A 20,542-nucleotide genomic window follows, 5' to 3' on the forward strand; every position below is an offset into this window, starting at 1 on the left:
TGGCATTAAGAATCACATCATTACAGTCATTTCGTGTAATTTGTGCTGCAGCCTAGCAGGAATTTATAAACTGTTTTCATAGGATGTTAAGTTTTTTTTCTCTGTAGTGAAAAGCATTCAGAAGACTCGACGTTGACTTAGCAAGATGACTAATGTTTAAAACGTCGTTTAAATTCATTGCATGCACACACACTGGTCGATCGCCTGCTCGAAGTTGAATAACTGCCACCGGATTGGTATCAGGTAATTTCCGCTGGCTTCTCTCGTTCAGAATGGGCTAAGCGGTGTGCTTTCGTTAATTGTTTTGTTGATGGGTTTGTTAACGATCACGTTCAAACTGAAGCAGTGTATTGTTGTCTGTGTTCGAATATCCGAGCATGTAACGACAGTCTGTTAATCAAGACGACGATTCTTGCGGAATACTAATGATAAACTTATATTTGGTCGTGTTAGTCGAAAATTTATTTTAATTTTGAAGTTATTCGAAAATCTATAATTCGAAAAATATTAAACGCAGACAAGAATATGGAATTCAAAGACTAAAATTGCGTTTAAGTGAGTAAGGCGGTGAAAATTGAATAAAAAGCCGATTAGTTATCAACTGTAAATCCTAATTTTCACAAAACAAATACTAAGTTTTGAACTGTGATCTCGGAAATCCAACTATCAAACTCTTCGAACTCTGATCATAAAGCTTTAAATTCCAAGCGGTAAGTTTTTCACCCTTTCAGTTTCAAACTGCACGATTGATCAAATAATGTTCGAGCTTTTTGGAATCCTCTCCGCTCTTAGCCGTCAACTTCAATAAAGCTTGCACAAAAGTAAGAAACAATTCTTCAAATATATCCATGAATATACAACAACGAAGAAATCACATATTTTGGGCTATTCTGTTCAAGATAAACAAACTATTCGCTTCAATTTTCTGAACAAGTTCAGGCGATAAGTAGAAAATAGGCAAACAATGTTGGAAATTAAAAGTTTTTTCCATGGGCGCAACTACGGGGGGGCTAGGGGGGGCTGAAGCCCCCCCTAGAACGTGTTTAGCCCCCCCTAGAATTTCCCAGAGAATGATTGTATTCAATATATATATACATTCCATGCTACTTATCAGAGCATCAAAATCAACACAAATTGAGATGTCGTCATTCATTGGCTAAAAACTAGTTCTGCACCCAGGATCGATTCTCAACCCTTGCTCTCTTACTCACCTTACCAGTCAGAGGAGAGCTGTAGTAACTCGTGCTGTATCAAGAAGTCGCCAGTTTACTCGGTTTTGGGCTGTGTTTCACCAGTTTCCCAGACGACTCATCACTCGCAAGTCTCTTTCGATGTGGTCGAGCCATCATGCACGCTGCGCCCCTTAATTTCTTGTGCCGGTAGGGTTGCTGAAGAGAAGTGATTTCACATGGTTGTCGTCCGGCATTCTTACGATGTGACCGGCCTACCGCAACCTATTGTCTTTCGCCAGGTGTGCAATGGGGTTCTCTCCAAGCAGCGCTTGTAGCTCATGGTTCATGCGCTGTAGCTATCATCCGTCGTCCGCTTGTGCTCCACCGTAGATAGTCACCTTCTGTTCGCCGATAGGCACCTTCTGTTCGGAAATTTCAAAAGGACTTCCGTAGAGGACTATCGGTTATCAGGGTTTTGTAGTTTTTTTATCGAAGTGGTCTTGTCCGATCATCACCGTGATTGGTGCGTACGTTTGTAATGTCTGAGAAGAACGGGCCGTCGTTGAGAACGTGGTCAATTTGTTTTGCTGTACGTTGGTCGAGGTAAGAAGGGACTTTGGACTGCTAATCCGCGGGGAGCTGCGAAGTTGGTGCATAGCAGGCTGTGCGGGCCGATAACCGGTTAATATAAGTCTATACTTCCGTTCATGTCCCCAACGACGATCTTGATATCTCTACGCGAGCAGCTATCGTACAGTTTCTCCAGCTGTGCGTAGAACGCTTTTTTCCCTGCATCAAGTCTTCCTTCGTGAGGGCAGTGCACATTGGAAATAGTGTAGTTGTGGAACCGGCCTTCAATTCTCAACAAACACAACCTGTCGCTGATTGCCTGCCGCTTTGGTGGTACAGTGCCTTGCGGCCACAAATCCACCGTACCTTCTCTCCTTTCAGGCAAAGCTCCTGGAGCGCAACGATGTCGAAGTGGCGAGGTTCTAGCTGATCCAGCAGAATCCGGTCGACAACCGGGTCGTTAAGCGATCTACTGTTACATGTATTGAGCTTCTAATCGTCGTCCTTATTTCGTCGGCTGGGTCATTGCCGATTGTTCCGGTTCGTTTTGAATTCTTGATTCTCCGTAGTATGTTTATTTTAGTATGCTGCCTTACTAGGGCTGCGATGCCTAGTCTCGCGACGGAGCTGCCGCCATGGATGTAGCTGGCGAGACACCGCATTTAATAGTTCAACCGTCCGGTCCGGATCAGTCGCTGTTTGAGCCGCCCCTAGCCTGTGGGGTTCAGACAAGCTGCTCTCTAAGCAGAACAACAACCCCTATCTTGTCTGCATACGACCAAGTTCCCACCGGTTCACCGGTTTTCCCTTGGTTGCTCGTATCAGTATCGTATCAGTCGGTAACACGTGGAGGTAGGAATAGGGCATTAAGCCTTGAACCACACTGGGGTCTATTTTATTCTAACTAGTACGGGTGAACTGTAAAAACCACTGCCCAGCCGTTTGCCAAATCTAGCTCTCCTAAATATCGAATCATTGTTGCTGAAAGAGCTTGGCGTTGACGATGTGTTCAAGATATTCAGTACATCATCGGAGATTCTATCCCGAAGTGATTTTTTCTGCTTCTACGATACTATTTTAAGCGTTATTAAATAAGCATATTCAAACTCTTTTTTTCTCTTTTTTAAAATGGCATACATGGAAACTAGCCCCCCCTAGAAATTTTCCTTAGTTGCGCCCATGGTTTTTCGTATGTGACGTTAATTTACCCAAAAAATCGTGGAGAAACGAATGAGTGACAAGTGAAACCGCACTCGTTTACTGTGATTTTTAAGAGGTGTAGGCGCTCATATGTTATTACTTTGATTGACCCTTCTGAAACATACGATCAAACAAATCTAGCAACACTGTATGAATTTGCAACTTTATAACGTCAGTTAGTTACAAAGTATTTCCATGAAGTGGTACGAGTGGTGTTTTGATCTAATGTTTTTAGCTTCGGAAGTTACAATTTACCTTTTCGCGAACTACAGGAGACCAGCAAAAAACAACAGAAATTGAAAGTCTTCTGTAATGACAGCCTGTGAGGTAAATTTGTTCAAACTGAAAAATTAATCGTCAATAAAATTTGGCATTAGGTGCTCGTTAATGCAGAACGTAATTAAAGAAACACTTTAGATTGGAGTTGAACAGTTTTTTTACCGAAAGTGCTTGTCCTGAAGCTCAAAAATAATAAAATAAAACGCAACTAGATCGACAAGCGTTTTTATTAGTGGCACGAAACAATTTTCAACATTTCAAAATTAACTGTTTTATTCGCTTGAATATCAAAATTATTTTCGCTAAATTCCAACGTTACCTGGACATAAAATCCAACAAAACAAAAAAAACGTTGTTAAATATATGATAACAAAAATTGTAGTGATATTGGCTGCACTGCAAACTTTTTGTTTATCTTCCCATGGCGCACTTTGATCCACCTCGATTAGTTTTGTAGAAATCGTTCAAATAACACAATGCAACAAAAACTAACTTTTTCTTCTGCCTTGACTTCTATATATGATTTTTTCATGTACTTTGACGCAAAAACAAATTCCCCCGAGTTTGAACACATTTCATCTTAATCGGCAACAGTGGCGCCATTTTGAATGTTTGAGAAATCGTAAATTTTCGATGTTTTTTCGACGCCATTTTGTTTTAAAGCCACATATCAAAATTCTAAAAGTTTGTCCACATATTAGCATTTTCTTACCCATGTTAAAAAAACAGATCTTGAATCGGACAAACACTAAGCGGTGATTTTACGAAAGCGGCATGATTTTAGTATATTTCACAAAGCGAAATAATATCGAGTATTTATGAGCATTAATGGAAATGCGCTAATGTCTAAGAGTGGTAGACAAATTATGTATTATATTGAGTAATATTGAGTAAAAAGTCTCAGAAATCGATTGGTAGGTATCTGATTCACGTGAATGTCAGCAACAAGTCAATTTTGCCCCGATTCCCCTACAATACTAAAATAGGTTTATCTCGACGTTAGATTGGCTTATATGAAATCTTTTCAATTTAGGTAATATCAAGAGTTTAAGAGATACTCAAAGATACAATAACAAATTGTCTTCACATGATCCTCCCCTTTTTTCGGGAAGAGGGTCGCATTTAACATTATCGAAGACACGATGATTCTGTCTCATACCCGAAGCGAGAATTTTATGTTTTGACCGGCCCTGGCCAAAAATGCGACCCCCCCCCCCTCCGCTTGCAAAAGGGAAAGGATCCTGTAAAAACAAATTGTTATCGATATTACATTGAACAGATTTCAAATAAGCTAATCTTACGTCGAGATAAACCTATTTCTGCATTATAGGGGAATCGGAGCTAAATTGACTTGTTGCTGACATTTACGTGAATCAGACACCTCTTAGATATTAGCGCATTTCCATTAATGCTCTTTTAATTTAGATATTTGGCTTTAAAACGAAATGCCGTCGAAAAAACATTAAAAATTTCCAATTTCTCAAAAACTCAAAATGGCGCCACTGTTGCCACTTGAGCTGCAATGTATGTTCAAATTCAGAGGAATTTGTTTTTGCGTCAAAATACATGAAAAAATCATCCATAGATGCCAAGGCACAAAAATTGTTGCACTGTGTAATTAAAATTAAAATTTGATCAAGTAATTTTACGTTGGCAGCTGAATACCAAGACATTTGTTTATAGGAAAAGCACTTACTTTTTTTTTTTAAGTATTTATGATAAATATTAGTAAATAATGAGTATGTGTGTCCAATCACAAATGGTGACTTCTCAACACTGTTAGAAATTTGTAATTTTAATTGTTAGGATTTGTTTGCTTTCGCAATTAGGACTTATCATTCGTAGGGATTTAAACCTACTTGTCAGAAAAGGGGAAGTAAACTTACAACTAACTTAATTGCTAACTTATTGGCTATAAAGAGAGCTTATCGTAGCAATTGAGGATTGCAACGATTTTTGTCGAAAATTGTTAATAATTTTATTTGACATAGCTTCTAATGGTTCAACACCAGTAAGTCTATGTAATTCGAGTGTACCAAACCAAGGAGGACGCTTCAAAATCATTTTCAGAATTTTATTCTGAATCCTTTGGAGCGTTTTCTTCCTTGTTGAACAGCAACTTGACCAGATCGGTACAGCATAAAGCATTGCTGGTCTAAAAATTTGTTTGTAAATCAAAAGTTTGTTCTTTAAACAAAGTTTAGAATTCCTGTTAATGAGAGGATATAAACATCTCGTATATTTGATGCACTTGGCTTGTATACTCTCAATGTGCTCTTTGAAAATAAGTTTTTTATCATAAATTAGTCCCAAGTACTTAACCTTGTCGGACCAACTTAAAATAACCCCATTCATCTTGACAACGTGATTATTGTTTGGCTTGAGGAAAGAAGCCCTAGGCTTATGCGGAAAAATTATCATTTGAGTTTTAGAAGCATTGGGAGAGATTTTCCACTTTTGCAAGTAGGAAGAAAAAATATCTAAACTTTTCTGCAATCGACTGCATATGACACGAAGACTTTTTCCTTTTACGGAAATGCTTGTGTCATCGCAGAACAATGACTTTTTGCATCCTGGAGGCAAATCAGGAAGATCTGAAGTGAATATGTTGTACAGGACTGGACCCAAGACTGAACCTTGAGGCACACCTGCTCTGACAGGAAATCTATCAGATTTTGAATTCTGATAGACAACCAGCAGAGTTCGATCAGTAAGATAATTTTTTAAAATTTTGATTAGGAAAATTGGAAAATTAAAAGTTTGCAATTTCGCAATCAAACCTTTATGCCAAACACTGTCGAATGCTTTTTCTATGTCTAAAAGAGCAGCTCCAGTGGAATAACCTTCAGATTTGTTAGCTCGTATCATATTAGTAACTCTGAGCAATTGATGAGTTGTGGAATGCCCATGGCGAAATCCAAACTGTTCATTTGCAAAAATTGAATTTTCGTTGATGTGTGACATCATTCTGTTAAGAATAATTCTCTCAAACAGTTTACTTATTGAAGAAAGCAAACTGATTGGTCGATAACTTGAAACTTCAGCTGGGTTCTTATCCGGTTTTAAAATGGGAGTAATTTTTGCATTTTTCCATAATTTGGGAAAATATGCAATTTTGAAGCAGCAATTGAAAATTTTCACTAAAAATTCCATTGTACTCTCAGGGAGATGTTTGATCAGTATATTAAAGATTCCATCGTCACCAGGTGCTTTCATATTTCTGAAATTTTTAATAATTGATTCAATCTCATTCAAGTTAGTTTCAATTATTTCTGCAGGTAAAAAATTCTGGGAAGAAATTAAATCAAATTGACGTGTGACTTCATTTTCAATTGGACTCACAAAATTCAAATTTGAGTTATGAACACTCTCAAACTGCTGAGCAAGTCTTTGAGCCTTTTGTTCATTGGATACAAGAAAACGTTCACCATCTTTTAAAACTGGAATAGGCTTTGAAGGTTTCTTAAGAATCTTCGACAGCTTCCAAAATGGTTTTGAATATGGTTTCAATTTTTCAACTTTAGTCTCAAAATTTTGATTTCTCAGAAGAGTAAATCTATGCTTAATCTCTTTCTGTAAATCTTTATAAATAGTTTTAAAAACAGGGTCACGAGAACGTTGATATTGACGTCTGCGGACATTTTTCAAACGAATTAGAAGTTGAAGATTTTCGTCAATTATTGATGGATCAAACTTCACTTGAGCCTTTGGAACAGAATCCTGGCATCAACAATTGCACATTTTAATGCTTCCAAAGCGGAATCAATATTCACTTCGTTTTGCAAATCAAGCTCATTATTGAAATTTCTCTCAATATGAGTTTTGTATCTTTCCCAATTAGCCTTGTTATAATTAAAAACAGAGCTCATAGGGTTTAAAACTGATTCATGGGATAAAGAAAAAGTTATTGGAAGATGGTCAGAATCAAAGTCAGCATGTGTGATCAAATCACTACATACATGACTTTGATCTGTTAGCACCAAATCAATTGTTGAAGGGTTTCTTACAGAAGAAAAGCATGTAGGACTATTCGGAGACAAAATAGAATAGTATCCTGAAGAACAATCATTGAATAAAATTTTGCCATTGGAATTACTTTGAGAATTATTCCATGAACGATGTTTAGCGTTAAAATCGCCGATTATGAAAAATTTCGAACGATTTCTGGTGAGTTTTTGTAAATCACCTTTAAAATAATTTTTGAGCTCGCGTGTGCATTGAAATGGTAAATATGCTGCGGCAATAAATAAAATCCCAAGTTCAGTTTGAACTTCAATTCCCAAAGTTTCAATAACTTTCGTCTCAAGATGGGGAAGAGCACGATGTTTGATTCGGCGATGAATAACAATTGCAACTCCACCGCCGGAACCCTGAATCCTATCATATTTATGAACCACGTAATTGGGATCATATTTTAATTTTATGTTAGGTTTCAAAAATGTTTCAGTAATAATTGCAATATGCACATTATTTACTGTTAAAAAATTAAAAATCTCATTCTCATTGGCCTTCAATGAGCGAGCATTCCAATTTAATATTTTAATTGTTTTATTTAAAATCATTGCTAAATTTTAAATTAGAAACAATTTTAATAGTAAAATTTGTGCCTATTTGAATGGCTTCAAACATTGATTTTGCCTGCAACATGGCGTTCATAAGATCGAACATTGCCTGTTGCAAAAAAGAAAGTTTACCTGCCGTAATAGGCCCCAGGCAGTTGACATTAGAAAAAATATTTTCGGCAGCAATATTAGCTGGAGTAATAGGTGTACAATTATTTTCTAGCGTGTTTTGCTTACCCATATTAACGGTCATTTTCGAACTACCAACACTAGGCGGTATAATGTTCGAACTACCTGTAACCTGTGCATAAGTTAAACGGGTATGCAAAGGGGTAGGTAAACTATGCGTCACTGGTACGCTTGGAGAATTTTGTTTTGAAGTTGGTTTTAATTGAGAAATTGAATTTTGTTTACCTTGCCTTGCCTTAACAATTGCTAAACGGACTGGGCATTGATAAAAATTTGACATATGGTTGCCGTTACAATTCGCACAGCGAAAATTTTTACTCTCTTTCACAGGACATGTGTCCTTTTTGTGAGAAGAGTCTCCACAATTAAGACATTTTTGGTCCATGTTACAGAATTTGGAACCATGGCCATAACGTTGGCAAGTACGGCATTGGGTGATATGCTTTTCACCTCCGCCATACTTCCTATAAGTTTCCCATTTTACACGCGCATGTGCTTTTTCAAAAAATTTTAAGTTGTTAACCTCATTGCGGTAAAAATGAATTTAATAATTAACAAGGGAAATTCCAGTTCTCTGACTGTTTTCGCCTCGTGATTTTTGTTTCATTAGAATTACTTGGGTAGGGGCTATGCCAAGTAATTCTGTTAAAGTAAGTTTGATCTCATCAACGGTTTGATCGTTGGTGAGACCTTTCAAGACAACCTTGAACGGCTTGGCGTTCTTGGTGTCATATGTAGAAAATTTGTACATCTTGTCAGTTAAATACTGAACAAGACGATCACGACCCTTTACTGAGTCGGCTAATAAGCGGCATTCACCTCTACGGCCAATTCGATAGGTAACTTTAACGTCAGAAACAAACGTTGAAAGTTCCTTTTTGAATATATTAAATTCAGAAGAAATAGTTACCACAATAGGTGGAACTTTCTCCTTTTTTAAAGATTTTATATTTTGTATAGCTTCATTATTGGTAACTTCCATTTCACCAGCTTCTTGCTCAGGCAAAATATCAAAAGGATTGTCACTACAGACACTCGATGTGTCAGAAAGAGATGCCTCTCTTTTCCTCCCTGCAGCGATGCGAGGTTTCTTTTTCCGTCCAGCCATTTCAGGTGATACGAAAAAAGTTAAAACAAATGTTAAATTCAAAAGTAGGTAGTCTTGAGAAAGACTGATGGGAAATAACTTTCAGGTAGTCTTTAAAAGACACACTGACAAAACACAAACTTTGAAGCTATAGGCAGTCAAAGACCAGTCCACAAGCAACCGAAAAAACGTCTGATCTGTAGGACAGTTCAAGACGCACTGAAAAGCACTTACTGTTGTTTGGTGGCGTACTGCCTTACGGAACGAGTTGTATAAAATGCAAGAGATTGGCCTCAAAATGTGTTTTTCAATTTCCGTACGATTTATGCAATATGATAAGATAAAATGATTCACTAGTGTTAATAATGTAAAAAAGAAGCGATTGGTACATAAACTTCTTTGAAAAGGTATGTATTTCGAGTAATATTGTAGTACTACTGATTCTGAACAGTCTCCCCAAGCCGGGGTTCGACCGTGCAACAACTGGCCTGTTAGATTAGCATCGTATACCGAGACCAGTGGTGGCATTGCGCTTTTCGTTTCGACCATATTTGACATTGCCGATTTCGATTCGAGCTCGAAACGAGTAGATGGTGTATTATTGCAGTTGATCTTCAAGCAAAACTGGCATTACGTAATGGTTTGATCGAGCAAAGAATGGTCGATAAGTTGAAGACATTCGTTCGTACCTAAAGACTGGAACGCGCAAAAATTGGTCGACAAAAAATTGTTTCTTTCAGTCAAAATTCATTATACAAAAAACTTCTTATGTTTATTTTGGTAGTTCAACTCAAATATTTAAAGGAAAAATCACAGGAGGGTAGTGTGCAAAGCCACGACCGCAAGGATGAAGTAGAATACTTTTACAAGAAAACCCGGCTGTTGCGTGTCAGTAATTTATTAATTTGTTGTTCAATTCAATATCGGATAAGATACCGATCACATCTTGGCGTTATCACTGACAGTGCGAATAAAGTATTCCTTGTGATAAAATAAACAGTGAAAAGCTGATTTAACACTCAAAACTAGACGGCTCATGTGTTGTCAAAATGAGCACTGCTGCTGCTGCTGCTAAGGGAAGACTGCTGTTGTCTATTATTATTATTGTTGTCTGTTGAACTATTATGAGCGGCTTCGACTGAAACAGGCTCTTATACAGGGATAAAAACCTATCGATGGTAGTGGGAAATCATCGATAACTATCGATAGCCGTTTCAGTCGATAATTCCCATCCTTACTCTCATACAGACAAATAGCAAATTTAAAATGCCAAGGTCTATGATTCTGTCGACCGTGCTTGGGAAGCAATCATATTAACGACTAATCAGATCAGTCAAATTTCGCGCTTCAACAAGGATTCACCATTCTCAATAATATAGTTGCTTGTCATGATTTGGACTTGATAATTTTTGAATTTTGATTACGCGAAAAATTAATTTTCATGCTGATAATGAAAGCTTTTCGGATGTTGTGCTCATGACTGAAGGAAAAGGTAATTCAGTACGTTCTGAGACACGTAGATAAAGCCAAATATATATGTTCCAAATTTCTTGAAAGTTTAAATTGATTTAAGAGAAAATATCAACTCTTCAATTAGGTTTTTATTTCATCCTGAAAAGGACAATTTGTTGTTTAATTCAATGTTTGATAAGATGCCGATCACATCTTTGCGTTATCACTGGCAATGCGAATAAAGTATTCCTTGGGGGAAAATAAGCACTGAAAAGCTTTCCAGAACGTTTTTTTTTTTTTCATTGGATGCATTTGCTAGTGTGTCTGCTATCGCCCAGAGACAGCATTTCACTAAAATGCCACACTGCATCAGCTGGACCTGCTTATATAGATGCTGAGACCAACGTCAACCGCTGCGCTATCCCCGTTGCCACAGTATTGGACGCTTCCGTTGCCATTGGTATCCGCTGCCCTGCATCACCTGGTCCTGCTATCAATGCTGAGACGCGTTCCGAAATCCATTGCCATACCACAGCTGTGGCCGTTGTCCGCTGCACTGCTACTGCTGCTGTATCCACTGCTGCTGCTAAGGGAGGACTGCTGTTGTTGCAGTCTAGAATTATAATGAACGGCTTCAGGTGAAACAGGCTCTTATATAGGCTAAATAGCACATTTCAAATGTAAAGGTCTATGATTCTGTCGACCGTGCTTGGGAAGCAATCATATAACGACCAATCAGAGGCCGAAGTTTTCGTTTTGACAAGGCTTGACTATTTTCAATAGTACAATAGTTTGAAAAATAAAATGGCAATTATCTGCATTTGGGAAGAATCTTGAAAGATTTTCCAATCTATTGCTGCAAGAACGAAAGAAATCCATCGAATACTAACCGATTAATTAGCATTTGAAATTAGACATATTTTTCACTTTTTTCGGTTTTAGATATTCATTTCACATCCCTATGTAGCCGAGCTTCCTGAGAGAAGTATTCTACTTCAAAAATGTACGTTTATTTTTTAGGTTTGCCAAATCCAAATTGCCGTGCCTTCCGCTTAACCCCTTTCATTAAATTTTGTACAGTGGTCTTATCGACCTTATTCGTCGCCAAACGCCAGCTAGATTTATTCTGCTGCTCGTTTTCGATGGGTTTATTAATTTGCAGCTTGCCAAGTCCGACCAGAACAGCACACACGTGTTATGTTGCTCTAGGAATGGTAGCAACCGATTTTCCAGGCTTTCCTGGACGTAGATCTCTTTATTGACGGTTTCGTAGTGATGGAAATGCCGCTTTTTAGACCACACGTGCATGTGGCCTGGCAGACGAGGTTTTTTTTCGGGAATTTCGATAATTTGATGGTTTTGAAAATTTAAGCCACCTTCCCTTTTCCTGACACGTTATAAAATTCCTGTCCCGGAAGCTGCTCGAAATCAACCTTCACATAAGTTTCGTCACCCACGGTCGAACTTTGTTAGCAGATTACAGTTTTCCGGACCACCGCTTTGCCGAGGTGTTTTGATCGTAATTTGGGTTCGCCACCTTCACCGCCTTAAACGTCGACAACCCGGCTCGTTTCTTGGCCCGCTGCACATTAATATGGGAGACAATGACCTTGCCAGTGACGTACCTCATGGAGAGGTTAGGATTCCGCCTATAATTCGCTTCCACCTTCTTCATCGTCGATGCCACGTCCGAATTACGATTGTCGCCACTTCTAGGCTTCCTGACGGTCGACAGACGCTCCCTGAACACTTTTGAAATATATGTTATGGTCGATTTGGCCACATCCACCAATTTTGCCAATTTGGCGTGCGAGAACACGCTGTTCCTCTTGCTTAGACGCCATTTTGAAAACTTGAGAGCAACCGGTGAAAACCCATTTTGGCAACCATTGTATATACAATAAACTTCCAAATGCAACATTTCATGGTTTTTTCAATGCATTAATAACAGAATTACACCAATTTGAAGTCGACCAACTTTTGCGCGTTCCAGTCTTTAAGTTTGTTGACTAAAACATGAATAATTTCACTAAAAATCTGTGAAGCGGAAAAACATTATTTTGGTAGAATCCACTAGCGAGTAGATTCAAAGTAGGGGCTAACTTTAACGGAGCAGGAAGTGTACTAGTGCAGTTTGGAGTGAAATATTGTATTTAAAATTGGTTTGAGTGCTCCCCGCCTTTTCTTGAAATGTTGACGGAACCATGAAAACAAAATTTCTTTTGCATCAGAAAATAACTAACTTTGTTTCATTTAATGTATGCCTAATACTCATATCTTTTTATTTACGTCTTTGTATATTCCTAAAACCATTTTCATCACTAGAAGAATCGTAGAAAAACATTCAAAGATTAAGATTTTGTTTTAAGGACAAATCTCATTATAAACGTAAAAAATACCAATCTCTAGGGACAAGATGCTATTGATATATAACGGAATATTTCCAATATTAGATATTACAAAGTATTTATCGTTGCATTATTAGGCATCGGTGTGATGTGATGATATCTTATAATATCAGCGAAATATTTTTCATGAAAATAAAGTTGTCTAGCCCCTAGATAAATCTGATATTCGTTTTCGAGTCAATGTTTGCTCGAAATAAACTGCAATAAAATTGGGGTGTAAAAAATAATACGCAATACCAACTTCACCTCGAAACGAGTTTGATTTCTCTCGATTCGAGTTACTTCAATGCGCAAAGTCACCCCAGCACACTGTGGCCCAGAAATGAAAAAAATGGCAAAAATCAACGTTACACATTAGAGCATTAGTCTCTTCGAGAATGTTTTAGAGTGTAAAAAGAACCATCTTTGGACATTAACAGATCTGTGATTTCTCGAAAAGTCAATAGTTTTGACCATTGACGAAGTTCTCCAAAATAACATAACAAAAACCGTTTTCTGAATACACTAGGTACCTATTTCTTAATTTTAGTTAGGTATCTAATTACACAGGTAAACACAAGTTTTGCCCTTGAGCTGAAACTGAAAAAAATGAAATATCATAGCTTTCAAATCATTCCTGTGAATTCTGATGCCCCTAGCAAGCCCGAAAATGCGTCAAAAGGCCGCTGAGTAATTGCTTACCGAGTTCGTCGCTCCTACGCTTGCTTATGGGAAACTTTAGTGAAGTCTCTGAAGACTTCACGTACTTTCGGCCTGAGTAGGAACATCAAAATTTACAGATTAAAAAGCCTCTGCCTTTTTTTTCAGTTTGAGCACCAAGGCAAACCTGTGTTGATAACTGGTCGTCAAAAGTGAAAAAAAATCCACCGATCGAGATATGAGTAACCTTAGCGGGGATCGTGTGACCAACTCCCGGTGAAAACATTGCCCTATGCTGACTGGGATGGGAGTCGTACGCGGCTATCTCCCGATGTTAGGGGCGGCAAACAACAGCGTCTGGCCCGTCGAATCATGAAATGCGATGCCTCGCCAGCTAAATCTAAGACGGCAGCCCTGTCCCGAGGTAGCAGCCATATCTACTTAACTACCATACCTACTCCAGAGGCGGCGTGAAAGTAGACAAAGGAGTCGGTTTCGTACTAACTGGGAAACAGATGAAGCGTGATAGATAGAGGCCGAGAATTAAGGGTTAATTTTCCATTTACAGCCAAATCAATGTGTACGTGTACGTGTCCGATGGCGAGGAGAAGGAATTTCATGATTTCCTTGAGAAGACGTACAGTGAGTACCCAGGACATGACACTAAGATCGTCATCGGAGATCAGGTAGGAAGACTTCTAGTAATCTAGAGTAATTGGTAGAGAAAGCTTCCACTCTTCTACCAACGATAATGGCCTGAGGCTTACCAATTTCGCTGCAGCCATTAGGGCGGCACTTTTCAGAGTTTACAGACGTAAGGTCGTTCAGAAGACCCAACGTTAACTCGGATCACTATCTCGTGGTATCCAAGACCCGCGCTCGGTTGTCCAGCGTATTAAAATCAAGGACAATGAGAAAGTTGCGGTTGAACATCCAGCATCAACTGAAGGACTGGTTGCAGAGTACTCGCAAAAATTTGATGAGCAAGTTGAAGGGGACCTGAACAAACAGTGGACATATATCCACAGCGCGAGAAGTGTTGAGTACAGCTGCGACAACCACGCTCAACGAGTGGTTTGACGCTGAATTTCAGCGAGCGACGTATGAGAAGAATCGCGTCAGATGTCACATGTCGGAGACGGCTGTGACACGTCACAACGGAGGGAGATATCGGCAGCTAGGGCTGCTGAAAAGAGACTCCGGCATCGGAAAAAACGTCATTGAAAGCGTGTTGTTGCGGAGGCGGAGTGCTACTTCTCTAGGCACGATTCGAGGAAATTCTACAAAAAGATTAACAAAAAACTGTCAATTGCAACGACAGGAAAGGGAACCTGAATATCGATAAATCAGAAGTGGCAAGGCATTGGAAACAACATGCAATTGTGCTGCTGAAGTGCGAGGAAGACAGAGGCGTCGGAAAGAGCATGATTGATATTAAAAATGATGGACTAGCTGTTGATCTACCAACCATGGACGAGGTTAACGAAGCAGTTAAATAACTAGGATGGCCCTCCTGCTGACCTTTCCAATTTCGGGAGCGAACATCGTACCATTCATCTTATCATGCTGAAAGCGTGGGCTGATGAAGAATTGCTCTAGGATCTCATACGCCCGATCTACAAAAAAGGCCACCGCCTGGACTGTAGTAAGGTCAATTCCGCGTACAAAATTCTCTTTCGCATCCTGTTCTAAGACTGTTGCAGGAAATTAATGTGGTTTTCGATGGAAACGCCCCACAACGGACCTTGATAAATTTCGACAATTCAACTTGCAGGTTCACCACCTGTTCATAGACTTCAGGGCAGCGTACGACTCAGTTAAGAGAAAGTAGTTATGACAGATAATGCGCGAGCGTGGTTTTCCAACAAAACTAATTAGACTGGTGAGATATCGGACGCATTGCTGACGGCAGATGGTTTGAAGCAAAAAGACGAGCTGTCACACTTATTGTTCAACATCGCATTGGAAGGTGGGAGGGTCGGGGAGCTGGCGTGCAGAGTAGCGGCACCAGCTCCTAGGTTTTGCGGACGATATCGCCATTATTGGAGTTAATAGTAAAGCGGTGGAAGAGGCCTTAGGACCTCTCAAGAGGGAAGCTGCTTGAGTTGGAAACAAATCTAGCACTATCTACAACACTGGTTCTCCCGGTGGTCCTCAATGGCCATGTAGCACGGACACTGAAAGAAGCTGATTGGCGAGCTCTTTGTATTTTTGAGCGCAGAATCTTACGTTCAACCCTTGGGGGCCAGCTGGAAAATGGTATTTGGCGCAGACGCATGAAGCATGAAGTGTATCAGGCTTTCAAATCGGCAGATATAGTCAAGCGGAAAACACACGGCAAACTTCAGTGGGCTGGGCAAAGTAAAGCAAAAGCAAAGCCTTAGTGCTACATTCCGATTTGGAACTTGTTAGGCCAGCATCGTACCCCGAGCTAAAATGTCGGAGGAACGACCACCAAAAACTATACATATTTATAAGTAAATCCCGATAGAGGCCGTCGACTACTGAATACTGAGAAAGAAATAAAAAGATTTAAGGTAAAACGGTGTCGAAGCTACAAATGGTTGACTTCGAGCCACCACTTGAAATTTTCAGAGGCACATGAGTTGGAAATAATTAATGCGTTCTCTTTAAAAACAGTATTTTATGTTTGCATCACCACAGCAAACGTAAAATAGCGTTTTCTTATGTGACGCATTAACTATTATCGAGTATTGTACCTTCGAAAACTCGATGTGGTGGCTCGATTTATGTTAGAATAGAATCGATTTTATGATAGAATTCATCCAAGTTCGGTTCGGCTTCGTTGGCACGATCCACTTCCACAAATATCGCATTATGGTCAAATAGACTGTACTGTAAGTGCTGCAGAGATATACTAATTCCAGTGTTGTTAGTAAGGATATGATCTAAGCACGAGCTGTATCGGGTCGGAGTTGTGTCACAAAATTTGAAGCCGTTAGATAGAACAGTGTTTTTGTAGCTTTCCAAGCCAGGTGTCGAAACTAGTAGATTGAAGTTGAAGTCACCTGTGACGATAGTGGTACCAGAAGATAGTGACATGAGGAAATCATCTAATAGGTGGCAAAAGGTGTCTATCTGTGTCGTCGCGATTTGCGGCGGTCTGTAAACGCAAGCTAGTGTTATTTTATCCTGTCGCCCGATTTCGACAGCCGTGATGCTGTTATATTCGTCGCAGAAACTGCTGAGGTGTTTACAATGATGGTTTTCGTGAACATATATCGCTGTCCCGCCACCTCTTCTCGTAGAGCGGGATGCAAAGAAACATTGATAATTTTGGAGTGACATGGATGGCTCAATATCTTGGTGTGTCCATGTTTCGGTTATCAGAATTACGTCGATACGGGGATTTATTTCGTCCAGCAGGTACTCTAGTTCAATCATTTTATTTTTTAAGCTTCTTGCATTGAAGTAGAACAGTTTCAGGCTATTGGACTTGTCGAACTGAGATTGTGTATGGAGCGTATAGTTTTGGTGTTTGGTTGAAATAGTAGATGTAAGTCAGGATCATTTAGTGAGTTCATTTCATGTGTTGGTGGAAGCAATTTCTCTTACTTTCCCCTTTTCTGTTTTCCTAACTAACAATCTACCATCTTTGAACCAAACAAATTTTAGTTGACCATTACGTTTTAAGTCCCTAGCTTGCTTGAACAAGTAACGGTTGCGCTTCGTTAACACTTCGTTGATGTAAATATTAACGTTGCGTCCGCTACTGGCCGACAAGTTGAGTTCAGCAGTTGTAAGCTCCTTTATTCCTCTTTTACTCTTCATCACCTCGTCTTTTTTGCTCTTCTTATGCAGTTTCACATGAATTGATGGAGGAAGTAGTGACTTCGGGGACAAATTATTCGATACCCTGAAGATTTCCTTCACATCATCACCTTCCAGACTTACTCCTATTGCCCGACAGATGCTAGTAGCAATATCGAGTAAATTTTCATCCTCTTTCACGGGTACATTAGAAATTTCAATTGACTTTTTAAGCTTGTCCTGCTTTTGTCGGTCTATCAATTTCAATTTCACACCATTCCACCTGCCTACGCAGCTCATAATTTTCATCACGTAGCTGCTGTTTTTTTTTCTTCATCTATACGTAGCTGCTGTTGTTCATCCATCAGAGTCTCAGTAGTCGTTGCAGTTTTTCGAGGGATTCCTGGATACCTCGTACTTCGGACACGATATCTTTTTGCCAGCTAATGAGCTGGTCCAACTTAGATTCTATCCGTTGTATTATGACCTCTATGCTGGATGAGTTAGCAAACTGGTTGGTTTCTGCTTTCGGAGTAGACAATGGTTGATCTGCCATGTTCAGTATGCTACGTCTGCTTTTATTTCGGCTTTCTTTACAAGGAATACAAAACCAAAATTTATCAGGAACCGTTTGAATATCCTGATATTCCGCATCGGACACTGACGTACACGACTTATGGAACCATTGATTACACTTTCCGTCGCATTGCAGCGGTTTTCCGTTCCGCGAATTGATATTCTTTTTGCACTTCGCGCACGACTGTACTGTTGTGTTCGCCATGTTCTGGCTGGCTCGAAGTCGGCTATTTATGGCTTTGACACCGTTTCATCTTGAATTTCCCGAAAACCATAAGAAGGATCTTAACATTAAAATACCGTTTTGTTTCAAACTTAGAACAGTCTCAAACTTCGAACACTTCAGAATAAAAGCCACATTGTAATAGCTAGAGTAATAAAGTATAATTACTATATGCAATTTCGTTCCTTGGAATGTCCTTTACCCAGTGATGTATAGCTCTTCACTGTAGGACCACTCCCAGGCAACCAGCAGGCGTTGAAAAAAGTAACAGTCAGTGTTGAGACGGTTTGCCTATCTTTTCCTTAGTGATAACATTGAAGTGTTCGAAATTTGAATCATAGCCGAGTTCTGAATTTTTGTTAACAATAGAAACTCAAACAATAGATAGATAAATTGCCTTGAGGTTGTGCTTAATTTAACATGTTGATGCATTCGAAGCAAACAATGTATAACCACGTGATATTTTTTTATATTGTATTACCAAGCATGGTTTTTACTGATGTTACGTTTAGAGTTGTGCGTTGATAATATAACCGGTGGCGTAAATAACAACGTTGATTCTGGAAGAAAAATTAGTATCAAGCTGTTTTTCTACTTTGTTTTTTTTTTCTCTACAGCTGAGATGGTAATATTTTTAACAAAAACAAATAGAAAATACAATAAAGTAAAAGAAGTACACAAGTTTAAGTTACACTTATGGATAAAAAGAGAGAAAGCTTGCAGTAATAACTCCAACCAATTTCTCCAAGCACTGATTTTTTTATACTTCGACTGTTGTCAATAGCAGAAAAAAATGCCGATATATTGATAAAGATTGATAGGCATCTTTGCAGTAATTAAAGTACTCGATATTGTAATAACCTTTTTTTTACAAATTTGATTTTTTTTTGGCATGTGCTGAGAAGGCTAACCTGATGGCACCGAAACGTTGCTAATTTGTTTAATATTAAAGCGCTGAAGTCTCTGAGCTCATTTTTAACAAGAACAAAACATAATTCAGAATTCACATTTATTATGGTGGCGGCTTCGGGCACAAGTCTAATTACGTTCCAATCGCAGTAAGGTGACACTTTCGCTTTTTACTTGTTCGTTTTTTTTTTTTATAGAATGAAAAAAAAACAAGGTTGATTACTATCAACACATGAGCTATTACAGCAAACGGAACAAATTAACTTGCGTCGCCTGCTGCGTTTGTGCCGGTTGCGGTAACAATAGGCTAACATCATTATCAAAATTACCCTTCGTACTATGCATTTCAGATAAGTACCGTAGAACCTAAACAGAAGAAAATGAGGGTGAATTCTATCAGTTTAAAATTGATAGTTTCACTTTCAAACCATTGCTGCTGAGTAGTTCTGCGGTTTCTCGCCACTTCACGGCTGCTCGAAGGACCATCGATTTTTGCGCGACTCACGTACAATTTGTTACCATAGCAATCATTCATGTTTGTTATTCATTTTCCACAATGGCAATTTATTTCCGTACAATTATAGGTACCCCAAACACTATTATGCAAGTGATGATTCATTGTGCCACAAAGTAGAGCCTCATCTTCAGTTGCAGTGCAACCAGCAAGCCCCCTTTTATTTTCAAGGTATCAGAAACATCCGCAGCCACGCGATCACGCGCGATGTAGCATAGAAACGAGGATTGTGTCGAACAACCACATACGAGAGAGAGAGAGAGATCTTGAAAATGATTGTCGGAATCTGTCGATTCATTCTCACTCATACACTGTCAGCTGAAGAACATTCTTTTCGCCCAGTTCCAAGAGTTAGTTTAACGATTAACCCGCAGTCAACGCATTCCCCAGCAGAGTTGTTACCGAAGCGTGACAATAAACGATAAAAAGGAAAATACCAAATTCACTGCACAGGGCTTTCTTCCATGGGAAAAAGTCGGGGACCACACCCTCCCAACTTAGACACTTACCTTGGATTGGGCGTAGCTCCCAGCTACGAACAGGCTTATCAGCAGCATAATATTCTTGATCGACATTTCGGGCGAGAGCACTTTCGCTGCAGGTTTCGTTTCTATTTTCTTTCTTTCTAAAACAATCACTCTGTGGAAACAGGTTTCTCTGCGGGCGCGGGGAGTTTCGCCTGGACAACACTGAGAGTTACGTGCTAACCGTTGGGAACGTCGTGACTGACTGAATAGGTCATGTTTTTTTATCCAACTCACGCTTTGCATTGGCAAGCGACTTGCCGCCTCAACACCATGAAATACCGAACCGACGAAGGTATTAACGCATATATACAGATACACAGGTACCTGTTGGTTGCGGGCAGCCAAAATATGGTTGAAGCACTAATGGAAAACAAACTACAACCGAATGTAATAACCACTGAAGGTGCTAACCATGCTAGACCTGTAAACGTGAGGCGGGTTTCGGATTTAACGAAAAACCGCAA

General features: G+C 39.3%; 1 protein-coding gene across 1 annotated transcript in view; it reads right to left on the minus strand.

Annotated features, from left to right (window-relative positions):
• Nucleotides 1-20,319, minus strand: part of LOC129717735 (GILT-like protein 1) — a 35,854-nt gene extending 15,535 nt beyond the window's left edge. The window contains exon 1 of the mRNA XM_055667855.1: nucleotides 20,061-20,319. Coding sequence (XP_055523830.1) covers nucleotides 20,061-20,126 — 66 coding nt within the window. The 5' untranslated portion in view covers nucleotides 20,127-20,319. The remainder of the gene's footprint in view (nucleotides 1-20,060) is intronic.
• Nucleotides 20,320-20,542: the final 223 nt, after the last annotated feature.

Source organism: Wyeomyia smithii, chromosome 1 (genome assembly GCF_029784165.1).
Source record: "Wyeomyia smithii strain HCP4-BCI-WySm-NY-G18 chromosome 1, ASM2978416v1, whole genome shotgun sequence".
NCBI classification, from domain to species: domain Eukaryota; kingdom Metazoa; phylum Arthropoda; class Insecta; order Diptera; family Culicidae; genus Wyeomyia; species Wyeomyia smithii.